At 39.0% G+C, this 23165-nt stretch overlaps 1 protein-coding gene across 1 annotated transcript in view; it reads right to left on the bottom strand.

Annotated features, from left to right (window-relative positions):
* Positions 1 to 17412, bottom strand: part of roraa (RAR-related orphan receptor A, paralog a) — a 279680-nt gene extending 262268 nt beyond the window's left edge. Inside the window, exon 1 of the mRNA XM_088996181.1 lies at positions 17088 to 17412. Within this exon, the coding sequence (XP_088852307.1) occupies positions 17088 to 17241 (154 nt within the window). The 5' untranslated portion in view covers positions 17242 to 17412. The remainder of the gene's footprint in view (positions 1 to 17087) is intronic.
* Positions 17413 to 23165: the final 5753 nt, after the last annotated feature.

Below are 23165 nucleotides of genomic sequence, written 5' to 3'. Positions count from 1 at the left end.
GGAGATCTATTATGCACCAGCCTTTCACCATCTGCTCACACACTGAGAGCCTGCACGCCGAACCTTGTTATTGAATAACAAAGCCGGAACTTGTTCTCTTGCGCTATACAGCTATGGCTGGAGCAGCGTCTTTTGAACGGTGGATCAGAAGACACACTGAAGTCCCAGAGTGATGGGAAATGATGTAATGGCATCAAAAGAGCTCTTAAAGATTTCATTTGATGGCTTCTGCATTCTTACGGCATAAAGGAAAGACACAAAAGAAGAAAATACTGTGTTATCCCACAGTATGCTGTTTGTAACAACCGTAAAATTGTCTAGTTCATTGAAGTGTCATGTGTCCATCGGCGGGAATTATGTGGGAATTCATATTTGTCAGAAAGTGCCTTGTGATTGAATGGCGACCATTCCAGAGTTTAACCTGCCGCTCACCGGCAAGGCAAAAAAAAAAGTGGAATAGAAAAGAAATGAATGATTCGTTGACAGTCCAAAATATTAGGGCCAGCTCACGGTATGATGCAGTGCAGTTCTACATCACTGCAAAAGGAAAACAAATCAAAGTATTTTCATATTCTATTATTATAATATGTAAGAGGTCTTTATGTAATGCCAGGATAAAAAGGAATTTAATAGAGCCCAGTGTATTCATTTTTTGGTCATTTTTTTCCCAAATATTTTGTCGTATTTAATATACAATAATGCTATATTATTATTATTAGTAGTAGTAGTAGTAGTAGTAGTAGTAGTAGTAGTAGTAGTAGTAGTAGTAATTGTAGTAGTAGTAGTAGTAGGAGTAGTAGTTGTAGTAGTAGTTGTAGTAATATGATATAATATAATATAATAAATATAATATTATTTCATAATAACATAATTACATAATAATTATTATTATCATTATATATTATTATTAGGAGGAGTAGTCGTCCTTGAGAATTTTGAAGGACTTTTAAAAATGAAATGTATTATTATTATTATTATTATTATTATTAGTATTATCATCATCGCTATTAAAATATTATTGTTATTACTATTATTATTGTTATATAATACAATAATACATTTTATTTGTATTCATATTCATATTATTATTATTATATTATTATTATTATTATTATCATTACAAAATGTATCTAGCCATTTATAAAATACAACAAAATATTTGGAAAAAAGGAGGGAAATACTAATCAGCCTAATAATAATGATTGCATTGGATTGGATCATCATCATCATCATCCTCATAATTATTATTATTTTAAATGTAAGTATTTTATTTGTGAATCAGAATCATAATAAAAATATAGTTTTTAATTTAAAAAAAGTTCAATAAAAATAAAAAAAACAAATCAAGAGTGGTTAAGCCACACCACACCAACATACTGAAACAGAATTAATGGGACACAGTTGTTCATATTAACTTAGTTTAATATTTAATACGGTCATAAGGCCGTGATCATCAGTGTATTAATAAGAGGACTCTTGAGACAGTCTTTCAAGACCGACTGACAGAAGATTTCATTAACCCTTGCCAACTGTGTTCAGTGTGGCATGTGCATGTGTTCAATCGTGCGTGCTGAGTTTGTCTTTGTTTGAGTGCACCATGCACAAGATGCACGTGTTAAACAAACAAGCACAAACGACTCCCCCCTCTGTTCCAACCGGACTCTCTCCCAGGTGAGTTTGATGCATGGATCATGTGATACAGAGCGTCAGGGTTAGGGTTGGGGATCATCTGGATCATCTTTGAATGAGGCCCCCCTGAAAAATTTGCATTTATTGAGGGAACGTTTGGTCGCCTCAGGACAGCCGCACGCCTGTCGGAGGTGCAGGGGAATGCCGTGCTTGCGACTCGCTACGAGAGGAATGGCCCATTATCGATCTGACTGAGGACAAAGGCAGACGACAATGGATACTTTTGTGGTCTAGAAATGTATGTGAATGCTGTACAATGTAGCACAAATTCTTCGCCATATTTATTCATGTACAGTGATACCTTGGTTTACAAACTTAATTGGTTCCCAGACAGTGTGTAAGGTGAAAATTAATTTCCCATAGTAAACCATTAAAATGAGAACAATCCGTTCACAGGTCCCCATAAAAGATAATTTTCAACAAAATAAGCCTTAAAACTACACACAATATACCTTATTTTATGTATAATAAATGTGCTATGGTATTATAATTAAAGAAATAAACTGTACTGTTTAATAAAGTGGTTTTATTGACCTTTGTGATGGTCGTTGATGGCTTGATGGAATTGAGTGGCCGGTTTCATCAGCATTAAACATTTGATAAGGAACGTAGCCTTCTTCTTTCACCATCTTGAGGAATGATCCCCTGTAGGTGCTGTCTCTGCGATCATTTTACCTAGTTCTTCATCAATTGTGTTCTGTTTAGCTGGGTTGCTAGCTTTTTGCATCAAGTGTACAGATGGCTTGTGCGGGTTATTTGTTGAGCCTGATTGATGGGAATTTTAACCTGGCAGTCTACACTCCATCAAATTTGAAAATGTCACTGTTTTCTATCCATTTTGTCACTCTCTCTCTCTGTCGTCTGCCTGTTTATTTAATGTTTAAACAACCTCCACTCACTGCTACGTTCTTGACCAATCAATCCAACCAATCAAGAATCTGTTCAAAATTAGATATCAAGTAGACAGGATGAACTTAATACAACAATCACGTGACTTTAATGGAAGATTGAGGGCGGGGAATAGAGGACAAAAATTGTCTGCAGCCATTTTCTTTTTTTGGAGAATGGTTTCACTCTCTCTCTGTCTGTAAACCCCGCCCTCACTGCTGCATTCTTGACCAATCACATGGCTTTAACCGAAGACTGGGGCGGGAAACAGAGGACCAAAACAAGCCGGCTGTCATTTTCTTTTAGGAGAACGGGCCCGTTCGCGAACGACACATCGCTCATTGTGGCAGCTCCGTGTGTATCCCGAAAACTACTTCTTATGCCAAGGTAAAATTTTCGTAAATTTAACGTTCGTAAACCGAAAAGTTCGTAAACCAACGGGTTCATAAACCGAGGTATCACTGTATTTATTTATGTTTTTAATTTCAGAATCAGAATTCCTTTAATCGTCCCACAATAGGGAAATTGGCAATTTATTTATGTATGTATGTATGTATGTATGTATGTATGTATGTATGTATGTATGTATGTATGTATGTATGTATGTATGTATGTATGTATTTATTTATTTATTGTTATTATGTATATGTATTTATGTATAGTTATTTATTGATGTTTATATTTGAATGTATTCATATTTTTTCTGTTTGTATGTATTCATATTTTTCCAATTTATATTAGTCTTTATTTCTTTCTATATTTTATCAATTTGGTCAACTTTTTTTTGGCACAAATTGTAATCCTTTGTGGATATTTTGTTTCTTGGAGAAATTACTCAAAACGGTACATTCCATGGCCACCTCCATCAGATTTTCTCTTGTTACAGTCTCAACTAGTTTTGGTGACTAAAAATACAGTAAAATGCTATGGCAACTCCCGCATTTTTACCGGCCAAATTAAAGTCACATATAAAAACATCAGAACGGAGGGAACGAACATCGGAATGACTCAAAATAAAACAAAGAATAACAAAAGGATGAGAAACAATTACTTTCTATGTGGAGGATAGTTCGTTGTTTAAAAGGCAATTTGTACAATTAAAAGTGTGCAATAAAATTCCACCGAAAACTGATGGAGATGAAGTAGCTTGAAGACACTTAAAATGAGAATGGAAATGGCGCAAGTGGCACGAGCCAAAGTGAATGAACGTCAAAAGCTGCGATTTGTGTAACCTAACACAAATAAACAAACCGCAGCACTGTAAACGTCACAGCCTGAGACATGGTCAAAGTCAAAGTCAGCTTTATTGTCAAATATGCTAATGTGCATGACATACAGCACAGATGAAATTACTGTCCTCTCGGACCCAGCATGCAAGGCACTTATAATGACTTTAACAAACATAATAAACATGAAAACGCCAATTTGCCGAGAGAGGGGTCACAGAATGAAACGTTTTATCTTGAATCACCTTCCCTCTACAGAACAAATTTCAATTCTATTCAAACTTCAAAGTAAGTGCAATCATCATGCGTTCGTAAGAACGGATTGTCGTGTGCTTGATAAGTTCACAGTGCACCACAGAAAAAAAAAACTGTCTGCAAGATACGCCACTATCGGCATTACCCCAAGGCCTTCGCCGTCTCTCGTGTGACTATTTCTGTCAGTCACGTAAAAATAAGCTTTTAACAACCCCCCGCACGCAGTTAATTATTGCCTCTTAAGTACCGCATTAGTCAGATAAAGCAGCAAATAGTGATTGATCAGGCGAAGGATATTTGCCAGCGAGAAGGAGCGAGTTTCAATCACTGTCAGAAACCAGCACCGTGGCACTTGCGGCACCAACATCTTGTGGGGGCCACCCTAAAGCGATCGATCGGCAAGCGCTAAGTTCAATCCAAATAAAAACAGGATACATTCAGTAAATTTCTGCTCCGGCCAGCCTGTGTGGAGTTTGCACGCTCCGGGTATGCGTGGGTTTTCCCACATTACAAAAAAAGTCTGATTGAACATTTCAAATTGTCCCGAGGTGTCAGTGTGAGGGTGAATGGTTGTTTGTTTCGGTGTGCCCTGTGATTGGCTGAGAATTGGTTCAGGGTGTCCTCAACAAGACAGCTGGATAGGTTCCCGCCCACCGTACAACGCTAGTGACGATAAAGGGGTTCGGAAAATGAATGAATGAATGAAAAAACGAACGAACTAACGAACGAATTGGATTAGCCTTTATTAGTCTCATAGTGGAGATATTTACATTTCATAGCAGCGAAGTTATGAAAGGAAGCGAAAAGGAAAGAAAGAAGTAGAACAACAAATTACACGAGCTGCTGGAAAGGTAGCCACTTTCGCCGTGCCATCTTGAAGTCAAAAGAGCAAAAAAAACTCATAACAAACAATATGATAACACAGAGGCACCGACAGTCATTCAATCTTAAGTACTTTTTCCTCTGTGTTATATAAAGCAGTTTTAGATGAAAGAGGAAAGATCAAAGCATCCTTTTCACCAGTGGATCAGGGACGTCAAGCTGAAATGTGCACGTCTGCTACAAGCTAAATGTTAAATGCAAACACGAAGCTGTAGCATCCATTGGCGAAAATATATTGTCTCATATCTCCTTTCCCAAATAAATCCGCCTCAATTCCAAGCCGCGACGTGGAGCAGCATTCCCGAATGTGTTCTGTTTTTCTTCGGCAATGTTTTTCCCTCCCACGAGGGGGCAGCATTTGCCTTTTTTACAGTCGCCCGCATTTAAAGATCATATAACTACAGGCCCATATAACTTAGGAATTAACTCTTTTTTTCTGATGACAGAAGAGAGTCTAAGGTTTCCTATGCTACATAGAATGTTTATGTAGTCCTAAAACTTAATTTTCTGTGGGTCCTGCAATTTGAGTAAAAATGACAAAACCCCTGGCACTGGAGCGAACACATTTTTGCAAATTGTCCGACAGTGAATGAATTAAAGACTTACGTCCACAAGATTCACTCTGAAACATTGCCATTGTTTAACTAACCACATTAGTCAGTTCCGTGCTGCAGGAGGAAAAAAAGGAAAACAGTGACCAACCTCAACAGATTTTAATCAAAGCTGAAAATAGTAGCTGATTGTAATCGGCACTCAAAAGTCACCAGGGGTGTTTGAAGAGCCCGTCAAGCCTGCGAGCGGAGCTAATTCGATTAAGGGGCGCCAGTACCTGGAGGGGACGGATCCGTATCACTTCCCTTTTTTATTTATGAGATTAAGTCGTGCCTGTTATTCCAATATAAATCATCAAGCCAAGAGAAATGACACTGATTTTCAAGTTGCTTTATCTCCTAAAGTTTTTTTTTTTTGTTTATTTATTTATTTATTTATTGTGGGCGATTAATAAAGTTGATTATTAATATGGAATTGGCTGTATAGAAAATGATATGGGTGAGAATTGGAGATAAAATGGTGTTGATTTTTTTGTCATGCTAATATTACAATATGATTAAAGATTAGGTTGGGTGTGAATATGTAAATTAAATACAAATCTTAAAACACATTTTTTTTTTTTAATGTGGGACTTTTTTTCATTTTCATAAATGTACACATATTTATCATGAGCAAGACAATGTATTACAGTGATGCCTTAAAATATGGCCATGCTCAAACCATTACCCATTCAAATGAATGCAAATGCCATTCAGCGATTTAAACCTAACACAAAATAAAGCAACAACAAATAATAATGACAAAATTATGTACACTGTAAAGAAGTGAAAAGTTTGTCCATCATTATTAACTCATTCACTGCCAGAACGGAGCAAAAATCTGTTCACTCCAGTGCCAGGGTTTTTGTCATTAATTGTCACTTGAATTCCAGGACCCACAGAATATTGAGTTTTAAGACTACATAAACATTCACTTCATCGTAAGAAACCTTAAACACTCTTCTTTCATCAGAAAAAAAGAGTTAAGTCCTAAGTTAGATCGGTCTGGAGTTATCTGAGCTTGAAATGGGGGCGGCTGTACAAAATACAATACAATACAATACAATACAATACAATACAATACAATACATATTGATTTATATAGCGCTTTAACAATAGCTGAAGCTGTAACAAAGCGCTAACGTGGACAAAAGGCAAATGCTGCCCCCTGGTGGAAGAGGAAAAATATTGCCTGGGTCAATGGCCAACGCTTTATCGGCACCAAAACTGGAAAATACAAAACCTTATATTTTCAATTCACAAATAAATTAGTTAATGGCAGTGAATGGCAGTTAATAGTTTCATTTAAATTCATTGTCATGCTCCGTCTGATGTGCTCATTTTGCCAGCAAAAATCAGAGATAAATTCAAAGACTTGCTTTACACTCAGCGACACTCAATAAGTTGCAGCAATGTGTTGTTTTTTTTTTCACAGAGGAAAAAGAATATATGCCTGGGAGTATTTTCTAATCGCCTGTCTACAGGTGCCGCACTACATTTTGTGTTCAAATATCAACTGTGTAAAAGGTTAGAACACAGTTCGCAGAGATGCTAGGTGGTAACCCGTCAATACTGTTTTTTTAATGTGTTGTTTTGATGACATTTTTATTATTTGCCATTGCTGCTTATCGTGAGGTCAGGTGAGTTCACTGACACCATAAAGCCAATTCTATATGCGAGGCCTACACTCAAATAAAGCTGCATGAAACAGATTTTACATGTCTACTTCAATGACATGCTGTGAACTTCCAAAACAATTTTGACTTGCGAGACTTTCAAACGTTCACGATGAAAACTTCACAAAATTCGGCCAAACCAGCGTGCCGTAAACATGTCAAGACACTACATAAATCATACATTTAAAAATAAAAAAATGTAAATACAGAAAAACAAAGAAAGAAAGCCTAGCAACTGACCAAAAGAATCTCAATTTGAAAAGTGGAGTCTGCAAAACTGCCATGTCGATCTTAATTTAATTAATTATTCGACCGTTGTTGTGTTATTTGTTATGCATTGTCATCAAATGGTGAGTATAGTTTTTGCTTTTTTGAATGTTGCTGTGCCGATTACCATTTTGTGTTTGGGAGCCTTTTACTGAGCGAGTTGCTTGTTCTGTAGCCACAAAGAGACATATGTCTTCTTGTGCCGGTCCCAAGCCAGGATAAATACAGAGGGTTGTGTCAGGAAGGGCATCCGACGTAAAAGCTTGGCCAAAACAAACATGCGGATCAAACCTCTAAAAATGGAGGACACTGATTTGCTGTGGCGACCCCTTGAAGGGAAAAGCTGAAAGGAAAAGTAGATTTGACCCTAATTCAAGTTCATCAAAGCATGTTACAAGACACACACACATACACACACACACACACACACACTCGTCCGCTGAGACCACCTGCGAGCCATGTATAAGAGTTTTACAGCCTCCGTAAAGACGCTAAAGTTTCACTGGTTTCATTCAGCATCAAGTCCACATGACTTGACACATACAACATGATACAGAACATGCGCCGCGCAGTCTGATGTGGTGCAAAGACACGATGTGGTGCAAAGACACGATGGCTGGAAAAGATACCGCAAGTCACAAGTCTCGAGAGAGCGCCGGGATTTGGCGCTTGACAAGCGTACCTGCCTGCAAGGGAGCACTGCGCCCTTTCTGGTCGGAGATATGAAAGGCTCGGCCCTGGCCGTGACATAAGACTTGCTTTGAATGAGCCTTTAGATCCCTCTCAGCACCTCTTTTTCATCGCAGGGCCCCTTCTGAGAGGCCCATGTTGTGTCAGCGGGACGCAGAAAAAGCACTGAGCCAAGCGCCACCAACGCCAGGGTCACAGTGTACCACATTAAATTTAGACGCCTTTAACATCCTCCAATAATGCATCTGGAGTATTTCCGGTCATTACTATTTAGACTTTTTCCCCCTCCGCCTCCCTCAACTTCTGTAAATGGGCTCGAGATCTGAGCTGTCATTCACCACTGGAGATTTCGCGTCAAATCTGGTGTCCATCACCAGTCAAAAGTTGCTCGCCAGACCTAGTTTGAAGCCGCTGGTGATTTAAACTCCGAAATAAACCGGCCCAGATTACCGCAACTTTTACATCTGGTAAAGGGTAAATTTTACGTCGGAACTTTTAGTGAGTTTTTAAAAGACTGAATGTATCCAATAAGGTTGTCACAGCAGTTGATTTCCAACCACAACGTTCAACGACTTCCTTTTCTACGCAAGGTCACAACATAAATCCAAAATGAAGGGTACCACATGAATACAAATGTTGAATCTACAGATAAAATCTACCAGTGTGTCTCCCTTCTTTCCTCTACAACAGAAATATGACCAAAAAAGCCAACAAATGCAAAGACACTGTAATGTTGTTCATGGGGGTCATTAATTTGACATTTCCTGCCTCACGTTTCCTAGGCTGTGTAAATGTCTCGTAACATGTCATCTTTAATTAACCGTGACAACCTGCAACACTTGAACAAAGTGCTCATGCTGATTGAAAGCATATGGAGTTATGGAAGTCAAATTATGGATTGCAGATTTGGATGAACTTTGAAGATAAATGTTTTCAATTTAGGGTTTCCTCAGAAAAAAAAATATGTGGAAAAAAATGGTTCAATTAAAAACAATTATACATTGAGTGTCCTACTCGTAGCTCGGTGAGACTCGGAATTAATTAACAAATACAAAGCATTACTGTCCATCCTCCTTTGGATTACAACACAAATACAGCAAGTATGATGTGCAAATCCGTCAAAAAAAAAAATAAATCCAAAAACTCGAATACAAGTTCTGTCTTGCTCATATTTGATCATGCAGACATCTTACAACTGTGATAACAACGCTTTTAAAATATGACTCAAAATTTTCTTGAACGTGGCACGTTCAGCAAAGTGTAAATAGTTGTAGAAAAAAACAATACCTTGGCTTACGAACTTAATTGGTTCCCAGACAGAGTGTGTAAGGCGAAAAGTGTGTATCCCAAAAATGAATTTCCCATAGGAAACAATTAAAATGAGAATAATCCGTTCCCAGGTGCCCATAAAACATAATTTTCTACTTTCTAATTTTCTAAGCCTTAAAATTACACAAAATATACCTTATTTTATGTATAATAAATGTGCTACTGCATTATAATTAAAGAAATAAACTGTACTGTACTAAAGTCGTTTTATTTACCTTTGTGATGGTCGTTGATGGCTTGATGGAATGGAGTGGCCGGTTTCCTCAGCATTAAACACTTGATGAGGAACGTAACCACCTTCTTTCACCATCTTGAGGAATGATCCCTTGGAGGTGCTTTCTCTATGATAATTGTATCTAGTTCCTCATCAATTGTGTTCTGTTTAGCTGAGTTGATAGCTTTTTGCATCAAGTGTACAGATGGCTTGTGCAGGTTGTTTGTGGAGCCTGATTGATGGGATATTTTAACCTTGCAGTCTACACTCTTCCTTTGAACTATCAAAGTTGAAACTCTCTCATTGTCGTCTGCCTGCCTCTTTAATTTTTAACCCCCCTGCTGCATTTTTGACCAATCACGTGGCTTTAACCGAAGACTGTGGGCGGGGAATAGAGGACAAAAACAGTCAGCTGCCATTTTGTTGTTAGAAGAATGGGCTCGTTCGCAAATGACACACAACTCATTGAGGCAGCATCGTGTACGAAAAAGTTTGTATGCCAAGGTAAAATTTTCATAAATGTAACGTTCGTAAACCGAAAGGTTCGTAAGCCAAGGGGTTCGTAAACCGAGGTATCACTTATCAGTATCAATAAACATTACAAAACTAAATCAACAAAACTTAATCATTCAACAGTGACAACAGATTACGTGAATGTCCCAAAACTAATTACAATTCCCGGGTAATCTGTTTTTAAAACTGTACTGACAGAACTAACAACCATCACTTTGATTTATAAAGTAAACGCAGCTTGCACTGCGTTATCCAGTGGTGGGCCGTCAGGGCCTGCAAGGCCTTCTCTGCTAGCCTAAAAATATCTGAATGACAGACCAATGTGAATTAGATTTTGCCCATGAATTCTTATTAAATAATTCCAAATTGTCTTTCGGCTTCCTTTCACTGATTTTCCCTTGTTGTGCTGCTTCAGCATGTATTTTTTCGTATTTAAGCATTTAACCAATCACATTCAGCAATCACACAATCACATTTAGCAATCACACAATCAGCCATCATTTGTTGCCAGGGTCAGAAATCTATTTGGACGCCTTCACAATCAGTTCTGCAGGCCCTGGAGCATAAAAATCAATGTTGACGAAACTGTTGGAAGGCGTTGGAAACGTCAGAGTTTTCGCAAACTATGATTGGCTAGTCACATGATTGGCTAGTCACTAGCCAATCATAGTAACACTAGCCGCTAGTGATAAGCACATACTGGCCAGAGATAGCACACTCTTTCTGTCACAAGCTATATAAGAAAATCAATTTTGTGTTGATATAACAATGGTTTTATCAACCCACAATGGCTGAAGGAGGAGAAGAATTGGATTTGGTTGCAGATATACTTTTATAGCCATTTTTATGACAGATTTTGGTTGGACAGCTCCGAAGTTCGCAAAAATAGCATATAATATTGCAATTTTATGAGGTTATAATTAAACTACACCTTCATCGTAAACATTCGAACAGTTTAATGACATTATCTCATAAGTTTCTTCAGGTCACAAGTTATTTCCTTGCCAATGGCATCCTCTAGTGGACGTGTAGTAATATCAAATTACACTCGCAGCTGTGGATTGATTCAGACGTAGCACTACTGAAGGCCTCGGACTGACATGCACGGCCCGCCACTGCCGTTAACTAACTGATCGTGTGAACAAAATTGGCTGCTCTTAACAGCACCTGGTAATCATCTGTTTGACAAAAAAGAGGAAAAAATAAGCTAAAACGAAGGAAGTAAGGATGTAGGGAAAAGGAGTCGGAGCGTAAACGATAAAAATAAACTGACCTTTGAAAAAAAATTAAAAATAAATTAAAAAAGCAAAAAAAAAAAAGCAAATCCTCCTATGCTATTCACTTTGTCGAGATGTGTGTTTACGATACTCTACCATTTGAAAGCTATAGAAATATATCATGTTGGTCTTGGCAATGGTCTATCTCATTAAGGATGCAGAAGAAAAATAAACCATGTTGTTGTGGGGGATAGAAGCGTGTGGGAGCTGAGGCACAGTCAGTCATTCGTGAAACATAATCAGGCAACCAAAATTGACCGAAACAGCATCTTGAATTAAAAATAGCTCGTTTAAAGATCCAATTTGTCATGTATCATGATGTGGTTTTGAAGTATTTTAACATGCAGGAGCAGTAGCTTGAATGGTATGTGACGGTGTTTTTTTTTTGTCTTCTATCTTTATATATTCTAGTATGGATATAACATTTAGAATTTTATTAACTTTTGGGGATGGGGGGTAAAAGCAGTATTAGGTTTGGATGGATGGATGGATGGATGGATGGATGGATGGATGGATGGATGGATGGATGGATGGATGGATGGATGGATGGATGGATGGATGGATGGATGGATGGATGGATGGTCATTCTATGCTATTTGAATGGATTTGGGAATGGCCCAGCCCACAAATTGCCCAGGTTCAAGAATAGTAGTGCCTGTGAAAATGCCTTCAATTTTGCAGAAAAGCCATGCAAAATCATCTTAAAACTTCCTGAATGCAAAATAGGCAGACGCTCAGACAAGACTTCTAAATTGGTGTCTTCAGTCACGAGAAGAGAAGCGAGAGCGCCTCACGTGTGGAGGAAAAAAAGGAAAATCCGAGCGACATTTCATTCTGATGTAGGGTTAAAACTAACCTCCTCCTTAGATAAGCACTCCTACCCTCAAATGCAAATTGACCTTTGAAATCTATAAAACCAGAATGCCTTATTTTCCACTGCAAGAGCATTGCCAAAGTCTAAACTGGAACCAGATGTCAATGCCCGCACAGCGAGCAGAAGAGAAACACATTTTGTCAGGTGAGATAACAGATGTTTGCTGGCCCGTTTCACAAATCAATCCTTTAAAAAAACAAAGGAACAAGTGCGTAACATAAGAGCTATAAATAAATGAGATTATCGCCTCTAAAATGAAAACACAAGAGGAGTGAAATTCAATATTGATGCTAAGGACTCTAAGACAAAAAAAAGGCACATGAGGCTGTGTACAGGCTGATCGCCTACTACCGATATCATTTTCTAGCAAGCTCTCATCAAATTTGATAAATCACGAAATAAAGCAATGTCAGACAGCATAAAGGCTCCAAGACCCCTCTGTGTTCTTAAAGATCCTTAGAGAAAAGAAAAACATTTATTTTTATTCAAAAATATTATTCGCTCGACTTCACAGTGCAGAGGTCGCCGGTTCGTGTCCCGGTCCGGCCTCCCTGTGTGGAGTTTGCATGTTCTCCCCTCTTTCCTCCCACACACCAAAAACATGCATGGCAGGCAGATTGACCACTCCAAATTGTCCCTAGGTGTGAGTGTGAGAGTGACTGTTGTACGTCTTTGTGTGCCCTGCGATTGGCTGGCAACCAATTCAGGGTGTCCCCCGCCTCGCGCCCGAAGACAGCTGAGATAGGCTACTGCACCTCCCGCAACCCTAATGAGGAATAAGCGGAACTGAAAATGGATGGATGGATGGATTATTCGCTCGGCTGCATCTGGTCCACAGAGAAGTGGCGACAACAAAAAAAGTGGCTGCCGCCGTGAGAGCTAAGATCTCTCATTTCACAGTCCAAAAATAAAACCGCTGGATGAAAGCCTGGCAATATGTCCGTTAACAGGGGCTGATTTTACTTCCAATCAGACACCAAGCTGTAATGTCAGGTTTGATTTGTTTTCTACAAGCAAATCACTTCTAAAAAAAACTCCCACAGCTCTGAAATATTAATATGAACTACAAGCTGGTTTTAAGCACAGAACACGTTGATTGATTCAATTCAGAGGGATTTTTTTCCCCAAAGAAATGACATCACCATCATCGTAGTTGTCGTTTGTTGACTATCAATGTAGTCCAGCGATGCGTTACGCAACACCACACGACAAGCAGAATAATAACTCTTTTGTGTAACGCATACTTCTACTAACACTATCTTGATAAATGTACCTGTATATTGTGTGTATGTGACTAACGATGTGTCATAATAATTATACATGGAATGTGATAATTACAATGAAAAATGCAGCTTGATGCCACAACGGAGACAACACCGAGTCATAGCTGAAGAATATTTTTACATACAGTCAGTGGTACGGCGTACCAGCATGTATCAATTTTTGCCTCTGGCGTACCGAGACTGAATAAGAGCATTTCCGGATTTCACTTGAGGCTACAGTAACCTCTTGTTCTATTTCCATTATTGTGATACTCGTGACTCTTTCGGTCATTTGGGTAGTTCAAAATAAATACATGAACAAATAAATAAAATGGAGGATTTTGTATGCCTCCGGGGGTGGTTTATTTGGTGTGTATTTACTCAGGTCAAGGAAGCCTCAAAAGTATAATGCTAACTTTAAAATAAAAGCTTTCCAAATATAATGCTAACAACTTTGCAATAGCATTAACAGGCTTTTATTTTTGAGTTGGATCACATGGTGGTGTGACGCTAATTTGAGTTTTTTTCAAAATTTTTGTTGCCCTTATAAAAGTTGTTATGGCTATTACAGAATTGCTAGCAGCATTAACGCAATGACATCCCAAAATCATATTCAATCGCTAATTTAGGATGCTATTGAAATAGCAAGTAAAATACATTGTATACTTGGACACAAGTTTTCACCGTTCCTGGCAAGCAGCTAACAGCTAACTGCTAGATGCTAGCAACAAGTGCCCAGCTAGCCACAGCATGTTGGCGAATGGCTAATGATTAACTTTATTATTATTATTATTATTATTATTATTATTATTATTATTATTATTATTATTATTATTATTATTATTATTATTCAAGTATGTGGGCATAGGCTAGTTTGTAGCTCACTCTTCGTTTTTAAAGAAAGCGGATGCAAACATGTTAGAACATTTTATGTCACGAGAAAAACAGTTTGAGACCATATAAAAAAAACGATGGCAGAGTCTTGGGGACTGTTTACAACCTTGCACTAACCCTGACAAAAGTATTAACTGTCACTATGTGAGCACACACTTAAAAAGAGTCATATTTGAACGAATCTTAAGTCATGCTGAAGAAAAGTTTTGAATAATATTTTATGAAAATAGAATATGTTTTCAGAAAATTTGCAAGATGTATTATCAAGAAGATAAACCAAAATCCGGGGCCCGCATATATGCACAAAGGGTGACGGATATGTTATAGAAATGAATATCGAAAATATTGTTAATTAATGTATCAACTGTGAGAGCTCCTTCAGAGGCCTTCGACATCCATTGGGCCTCCATAATGAAATTCCCAAGTATCGGTTCTTGCTATAACGGAATGAGATCGGCAACTCCTAACGTGAATTATTTGATTTTGTCCAGCTGTCATAACATTTGTATTGTGAATGAAGAATTTCTTCAGCGTCACCGCATCCCAATCTAAAAGAGCCCACTTTTTAAAAACCAATGCCTGTTGTGCTTTGTGTCCGCAACCAACATTTAAGAGACTATTGATTAGGTGGCAGTGTCACAACAACAACAGATTGTAATTACAGCGATCAAGTTTGCAGACAGCTATTTAAAGATTCTTTGAAATGAGCTACGAATCAATTGTCTACTTCTTTCCACAAAATCATGAAACCTGAAGCATTCAGGGGAAAAACAGTGATTGAGTGGTATGCTCAATGAACTACTCTGTTAGCAACACAATCACTTCAAAAGATCCATTGCAGTCTATTTCACATAATGGTTGCCGTGCCAATTTTGAACCAAAAATATATTAACTCATTCACTGTCATTCACGAATTTATTCGGAAATTAAAAATATGACAAAGAGCGCTATTGCCGAATTTGTTCGGGTTTTGTTTTTTTATGCTTGGGTGCCGATAAAGCGCTATATAAACCAATATGTATGTATTGCATTGTATTTTGGACAGCCACCCTCATTTCAAACTCATATAACTCCAGACCCATATAATTCACCAAACAACTCTTTTTTTCTAATGAAAGAAGAGAGTCTAAGATTTCTAACGCTGTATTGAATGTTTATGTCGTCCTAAAATTCAATATTCTGTGGGTGCTGGAATTCAAGTGACAATGACAAAAACCCTGGCAGTGAATGAGTTAAAGGTTCTCCAAGCAGAGTGATTTTTGTTTTATGGTCGTTTCTCCTGATTTGAAAACAAACGACTCATTCAAATCAGGAGGGGTTAATCATGCGTCTGCTTTTTCTTCCTCCCTACTCGGCATTACATAACAGACAAGAGGCGTTCTTTTTCCCCTGTCATTCCTTCTCCTTTCCCAGACACTCTTTAATCGTGTGCATAAAATAGGGTGGTGGTGAGGGGGTGAATGTGGGTCAGCAGGTTAGGAGACTCTCAAAGTCAGACTCGTGAAAAGGAGAAAGAAAAAAAAATCAATCCAAGCTTCCCAACTACCTGTCTTTGCCCCGCTATTACATAACAGCAGTCAGCCTTTGCCAAGCCACAAGTCACACACTTTTTTCCTCTCTCCTTTGTTGCTATGTAAATACCGGAGGGCTGGTTTATATTTCACCCAACATCAGCTCCAAAAGTGCCCGTAAAGTGTTGAGAAAAGGGAAAGATGTGTAACTGACGATTATGTGATGATTTCTAACCCTCGCCTTGTGCGCTTGTGTTTATGGCTAAACCTGTTACATAACCAGCTCACATTCCACATTCCCCATATCACACTCTAAATATACACGGTAGGAAGACGAGGGCGCGAGCACGTGTACTCAAAACATGGTCAAATGAATTAATTGTCAGGGGGCAGCGCGTCATTTTATTCAACTGTCTCGCGTATGGACACGCACTCATCTTAGAGGAATCAGTCAAAAATATATTTTTTAAATTACGAGGACGACTGTGGGGGGTGTGGTTAAACCGTCTATTGTACTGTACATACGTACACTAATAGACCCAAAGACAGTCCACGCAACTAATAGACACAATTATTTTTAAATTGGGGGGGCTTGCTGTGTAAGGTTTTCCACGTAAAAGGCGCGGTGCGTAAAAGACAACTCAATTTTGCATCCAGTGTGTATTTTTATCCCCCGCTCAGTAAAAAACAGAGATGTCATTTCAGTCAAACGCTCGCGATCTGGATCACAGCCGACATCCACGCCAAGCCCCGATCGATATTCACAGTTTGTAAACTTTTGACACCCTGCCTAGATCACATTTATTCCTCATAAAAATAACGACAACGTAACTGTTTTTTTTTTTTCGTGTGACTGATTACATCAAATGTGTTTTGAGCTGTGATGAATGAACGTTTCAAAGAAATAAATAAACCGCTGCACACAGTCGAATGAAAGCAACTCCATGCTGATTGATACACTGCAATTATTTCACCGGAGCTATTTGATTCACGTGTAAGTTTCACAACGCCCCAAAAACACTGGTCACATTTCACCACAGCTTTACTCACCTCTGTTGGTGCTCGAGCAGGTCTGCCTTCGAACCGGGGCTGGGTGGTCCGCTTTCCGGAGCGTCTCCAGGCTTACCGAGGTTTCCCTGATCGGGGTAGCCGGCTCCGAGGCGCTGTTGGCCGGTTCGCTCGATGGATCAGGGGGGGACTCCATGTTGGATGTGGTGGTTCGCTGCCTCGCTGCGGGCGTTCACTTCTAACTATTCTTTCCGCTTTTCCCCTTTCTTCGCGTCACCAAGCCTCAGCGATGTAATTTCAAGCAGAAGTAACAAAATGAGAAATGCGAGCGTGTGTGAAGGTGGGTGTGATTGTCCACTGGCAGCGCTAGTGAGCGCTCCACTCATGCAAACTGAGGTGGAGGGGAGGAATTAGAGGTTGTCAAAGGAAAGACTACACAGGCCTTGTAAGTACTCCACGCTGATTGAATCGGTGAACCTTTACACTGCAATGGCCCCTATTTACGCTCCTCTTTTAGTCTATGCATTGTTTTATTTCAGAGGTTGCCATTATGCCACCTACAGTGCTCGCTGCACTTGTAACAACTCCCCCGAATGTCTCTGAAAGCTTCAAAACACGCGGAAATGCAGCGAGTCATTTCAAAGTCGTGTAAAATCGCAGTGACTTTTGTTTTCACGAGGTACAAGCAGTTTTCTCCGCTAAAATCGGTGGCTGACAACAATGTGACAGGAGGCTTCTTGTTTATTTGAGACGAGCTGTCGTAAAGAACTGCCGTCAAGCGTCGCCGCGGCAACCAACGTGCCCTGGTCGGCTTGTTGCTAAGGTTCAAACCAGCGTGCTGCCTCTTGTGATCACGAGGCCCACACGCCCATCTGAGCACGCACACGTGGGACTGTTTGATTCATCTGCCCACGAACAGCTTTTTGGCCATTTTTTTGCATTTGTACTACACGGAAAAAAATATGCAGCTTTTCTAGAACGTCAACTGTGCTGAATTGTGGTTAAAGTTTTGAACATTTCTATAAGAATTCACCTTTTGATTGCTTAATTTGATGTCCCTTGCATATCTGATTAATCAAGCATCACATTAATTAATTCTTAGGCCTAGATTAATATTTTTTTTTCACGCTGATGCTGATTCGGATATTTGCTGAATAAAATTTGGATAACTTATTAACTTATTCACTGCTGGCCCGGCAAAAATGTGTCCCCTCCAGTGCCAGGGTTTTTGTCATTGTCACTTGAATTCCAGGACCCACAGAATATTGAGTTTTAGGACTACAGAATCATTCAATGCAGTGTAAGAAACCGTAGAGTATCATATTTCAACAGAAAAATAGTTAATTCCTAAATCATATGGGTCCAGAGTTATATAAGCTTGAAATGAGGGTGGCTGTCCAAAATGCAATGCAAAATACATGCATAGTGGTTTATATTGCGCTTTAACAACAGCTGAAGCTTGAACAAAGCCTAACATGGGAAAAAAAGGAAAATGTTGCCTCCTTGTGGAAGGCAAAAACATCGCCAAAGGTCTGGTCAGCGCTTTATTGGCACCCAAGCATGAAAAAAAACACAACTCCAACTCATTCGGGAACGGCGCTCTATGTCATATTTTCAATTCCCAAATACATTTGTGAATGGCAGTGCATGTGTTAATTGGTTGATTACTTTCAACAATATTTAATGCAGAAAATAATCATCTTAATGTGCTATTCCTGAAAATCAGTATATAGGTGTGTCAGAAAGGTTCCGGGACTTGAATCACAAATGATATACAGTGATACCTCGGTTTACGAACCCCTTGGCTTATGAACTTTTCGGTTGACGAACGTTACATTTATGAACAGTTTACCTTGGCATACGAACTTTTTTCGGGATACACACGCAGCTGCCTCAATGAGTGATGTGTCGTTCGCGAACGAGCGCGTTCTTCTAACAACAAAATGGCAGCCGACTTTTTTTCTCCTCTATTCCCCACCCCCAGTCTTCAGTTAAAGCCACGTGATTGGTCAAGAACGCAGCAGTGAGGGGGGGGGGGTGGATTTACAGATGGAGAGAGAGTGAAGCCGTTCTCCAAAAAGAAAATGGCTGCCAAGTTTTTTTGTCCTCTATTCCCCGCCCCCAGTCTTCGGTTAAAGCCACGTGATTGGTCAAGAACACAGCAGTGAGGGGAGGTGGTTTAAACATTAAAGAGACAGGCAGAAGACAGTGAGCGAGTTTCAGCTTTGATAGTTCAAAGTGTAGACTGCAAGGTTAAAATATCCCATAAATCAGGCTCCACAAACAACCCACACAAGCCATCTGTACACTTGATGCAAAAAGCTATCAACCCAGCTAAACTGAACACAATTCGTGAGGAACTAGATAAAATTATTGCAGAGGAAGCACCTACAAGGGATCATTCCTCAAGATGGTGAAAGAAAAAGGTTACGTTCCTCATCAAGTGTTTAATGCTGATGAAACCGGCCATCAACAACCATCACAAAGGTAAATAAAACGATTTTATTATACTGTACAGTTTATTTATTTAATTATAATACCACAGCAAATTTATTATACATAAAATAAGGTATATGTTGTGTAGTTTTAAGGCTTAGAAAATTAGAAAGTACAAAATTATGGTTTATGGGGACCTGTTAAAGGATTATTCTCATTTTATTGGTTTCCTATTGGAAATTAATTTTTCGGATACATACTTTTCGCCTTATACACTGTCTGGGAACCAATTAAGTTCGCAAGCCAAGGTACCACTGTATTTAAACTATTATAATCTCTACCATTTTTATCAAAATGTCATTCGAGACTGAGAATTCTAATCGATGTAATATCCAAGATTAGGAACAGTATTGAATTTATAGACAAGTTACCCTACTGACAGTGTCTATTAATCCTAAACATGATCACGTTTGTGTATGCTGCTTTATTTTTTCTACAGGGATTTTTGAATAAGATCCCATCAGAATGTTATTCTGAGAGCTTCCAAAGAGCATCTATATCTCTTTGGCCTGTCTGATGTTTTTCGTTCATCCACCACAGCTTGTATAGCGCACCAACAACAGTATTTCATAACACTGAACAACTTTCAGAGCTGCATGACAGCGAGGGCTAACTTTTTGTCAGAGAGCCAATGAGTAGTAGCTCTGACTGCCAAGCAAGTTTATTTCCCTCTGCTTAACTTAATCTCCTTCAAATTGCCTTGACCTTTTCACCTTGTACAATTCGACCGTGTGACCTCTTGCAATCCTCACCAATTGAAACTAAGAAGACTTGGAACGATAGGGACTATAACAGGCACTATTATAGAGCTAAGCGTGAGATATACGTTTTCAACATTTTATAAGTATGAGACTCTCCATCACAAGGAAAATGTGTTTTTGTTATTGATTTTAATGTGTGTGTGTGTGTGTGTGTGCGCGCGTGTGTGTGTGTGTGTGTCTGCCGTGTACCAAACGGACCAATGCAACAATTGACACTCATAAAGGTACCTTGACCAACATTTTTTATTCTTTTGACTTCAAGATGGTGCCATGAGAGTGGCTGCCTTTACAGCAGCTTGTGTATTTTGTTTTTATACTACTTTCTTTCCTTTTGTTCGGGTCATTATTAATGAAGCAAAAATCAAAAGTAAAAACAGAGAGATTGTGTAATCTTTGGAACGACACAAAATGTAACTGCCTACCCTAAAGGGGGAGGCAGAGAAGACGAGCCAAGAGAGGAGAGAGAAAAAGTGGGAGGGGCTGGTTGAGAGAGCTTTTATAAAGACAGACAGTGTTGGTTCAAAAACACTCTATCAGACAGGATGTGACATTATGACAGGAAGTCCTAGAAAATAAAACAAAGAAATAGAAAAGATGTATTTGTAAAAATGTATTTGTATAGTGAATTGCCCTAAAACCTTTCCTCTCCCTTTCATAACTTTGCTGCTGTGAAATGTAAATGACTCCACTGCGAGACGAATAAAGGTACATACAATCCAAGTCTACCTTCCCAAAGTAGTAGTTCCCCACGAGGTCCAAACTTCTGTTGATTTGGATTAACGAAAAGTAGCTGTCACGATCTGGTTGCCGACCAACGGGTGGCACTGCCCCGCCTGCACCTGCACAGGTGTTGGTCGTTCCAATCAGTGGCAGACTGTCACATTCTGGTTGGCGACCAACGGATAGCGCTGTCGGCCCAACTTGCAGATGCACAGGTGTTGGTCGTTCCAATCAGTGGCAGTTAAAATGACTCCCGGCACGATCATTCCTTGTCGGGTCATTGTATTGTACTGTATGTGTTTGCTTCACCCTGTCAGGTTTGTTTCATCTTGGCAGATTTTTACTCATGGTTTTCTTTGATACTTTGTACTTTTCTGTTCGAATGACTTTAATGTTTTCGATTTTGTTCCTGCTGACTTTATTTTAATACAATTTGTCAAATACACCCAGCTGCCCCCTCCTGCCTGCTCAGTTGGGATCCACCACCATCACCACCTCTCAAACCGTGACAGCAGATAGCAGGAGACAGTGTGAGTGAGCCGAGAAAGGACAGCAACTTCACTCGGATATCATCAAGAGGCAACTACATCAACGACCATCATAAAGGTAAATAAAACGACTTTATTGTACTGTACAGTTTATTTCTTTAATTACAATACAATAGCACATTTATTATACATAAAATAAGGTATATTTTGTGTAGTTTTAAGGCTTATTTAGTCGAAAATTATGTTTTATGGGGACCTGGGAACAGATTATTCTCATTTTTAATGGTTTCTTATGGGAAATAAATGTTTGGCAGACAATCTTTTCACCTTACACACACTTTCTAGGAACCAATTAAGTTTGTAAGCTGAGGTATCTCTGTCTATCATTTGTGATGCAAGTCCTGGAGCGTTTCTGACACACCACCTAAATACTGATTTTCAGGAATAGCATATTAAGATTATTATTTTATGTATTCTGTGTCGAATGTACGAATTTTGCTTGATCGTCTCCCTGTGTACCCAAGTTTTACACATACACCCACATCCACAAAAATAAGCAGATAACATTGCCCTGGGTTTGAACCACAAAGATACAAGGACACATTTTAATTTCTGAGTAAAAATGAATTATGCTGCTGTCACTTTGTTTAGAAGAGGAAGTATATGAAGAGAGTGGAGTAAGCTCGCCCGCCCGCATTTAAAAATGATTGATTAAGCTGACACCGGCTCTCGGGTGCAACACCACTCTATTTTTCTCCCTTATTATGTAAGGCTATATTTCAAATCAGGTTGTGCACTGGAGGAAGACACAAGAGACACAGCAGATAGGACACCCTTCAAATAAAAAAAGTTTTATCAGACAACGGACCAAGGAGACTGATGAGCCTCCATTTTAATCTTGTCGACTTTATAGAAGGAACCAAACAAAATGTTTTTTCTAAAGACACACCACCACACAGCACAGATGAATTCAGTTTAGCATTTCTGGGATTGTAAAGTTCGAATATTTTTTTTTTTTTTAATTATTTTTTTTGCCGTTGACCCCCGCACTTTTCCGAGTACGCCATTACATTCTGCCAAACCCGGTTGGACAGTCCAGTGACTGAGAAGCTCATCACTTTGAATGCACTATTGAAGTGTCTTTGGACAACAAGCTGTAGTAGGATAATTTGCTCCCAGATGAGTCTGTTGGGCATCCGTTCATTCATTTTCGTTCGTGCCGGTCCTCGTGTGGGTTGTAGGTGAGCTGGAGTCTATTTCAGGTAAATCGATGCCAAGTTAGGTTTAGCAACTTCTTAGGCTGCCACCACAAAAAAAAACACCTTGCAACAAATTTAGCGACTGCATGTACTTTAAAAATATGTTTACGAATTTCATTGTCGCATCTATATAAAAAAATCTAAAACAATATCACTGGAATCGGTTGGAATGTGAATACCTCCAAAATCACCACCTTGAAAATTGCATGTTTTTCAACTCTGAGCATTGCATCAGGCAAAAGATAAAGCCAATTTTAACACTTTAAAGTAATCAATAGATTTAAAGGACAACCGACGCCTCCGGACAAGTTGTGTCCATAATTTGTAAAATCATTACAAATGACTTCTACTGAGCGTATTTTACAAAGATTCCACCTCATATAGCTATATTTTATG

The sequence above is a fragment of the Hippocampus bargibanti genome, linkage group LG05 (assembly GCF_051943395.1).
Source record: "Hippocampus bargibanti isolate YZ-2025 linkage group LG05, ASM5194339v1, whole genome shotgun sequence".
NCBI classification, from domain to species: domain Eukaryota; kingdom Metazoa; phylum Chordata; class Actinopteri; order Syngnathiformes; family Syngnathidae; genus Hippocampus; species Hippocampus bargibanti.
The sequence above is the reverse complement of the archived record's forward strand: the minus strand, read 5'-3'. Positions and strand labels throughout refer to the sequence as shown.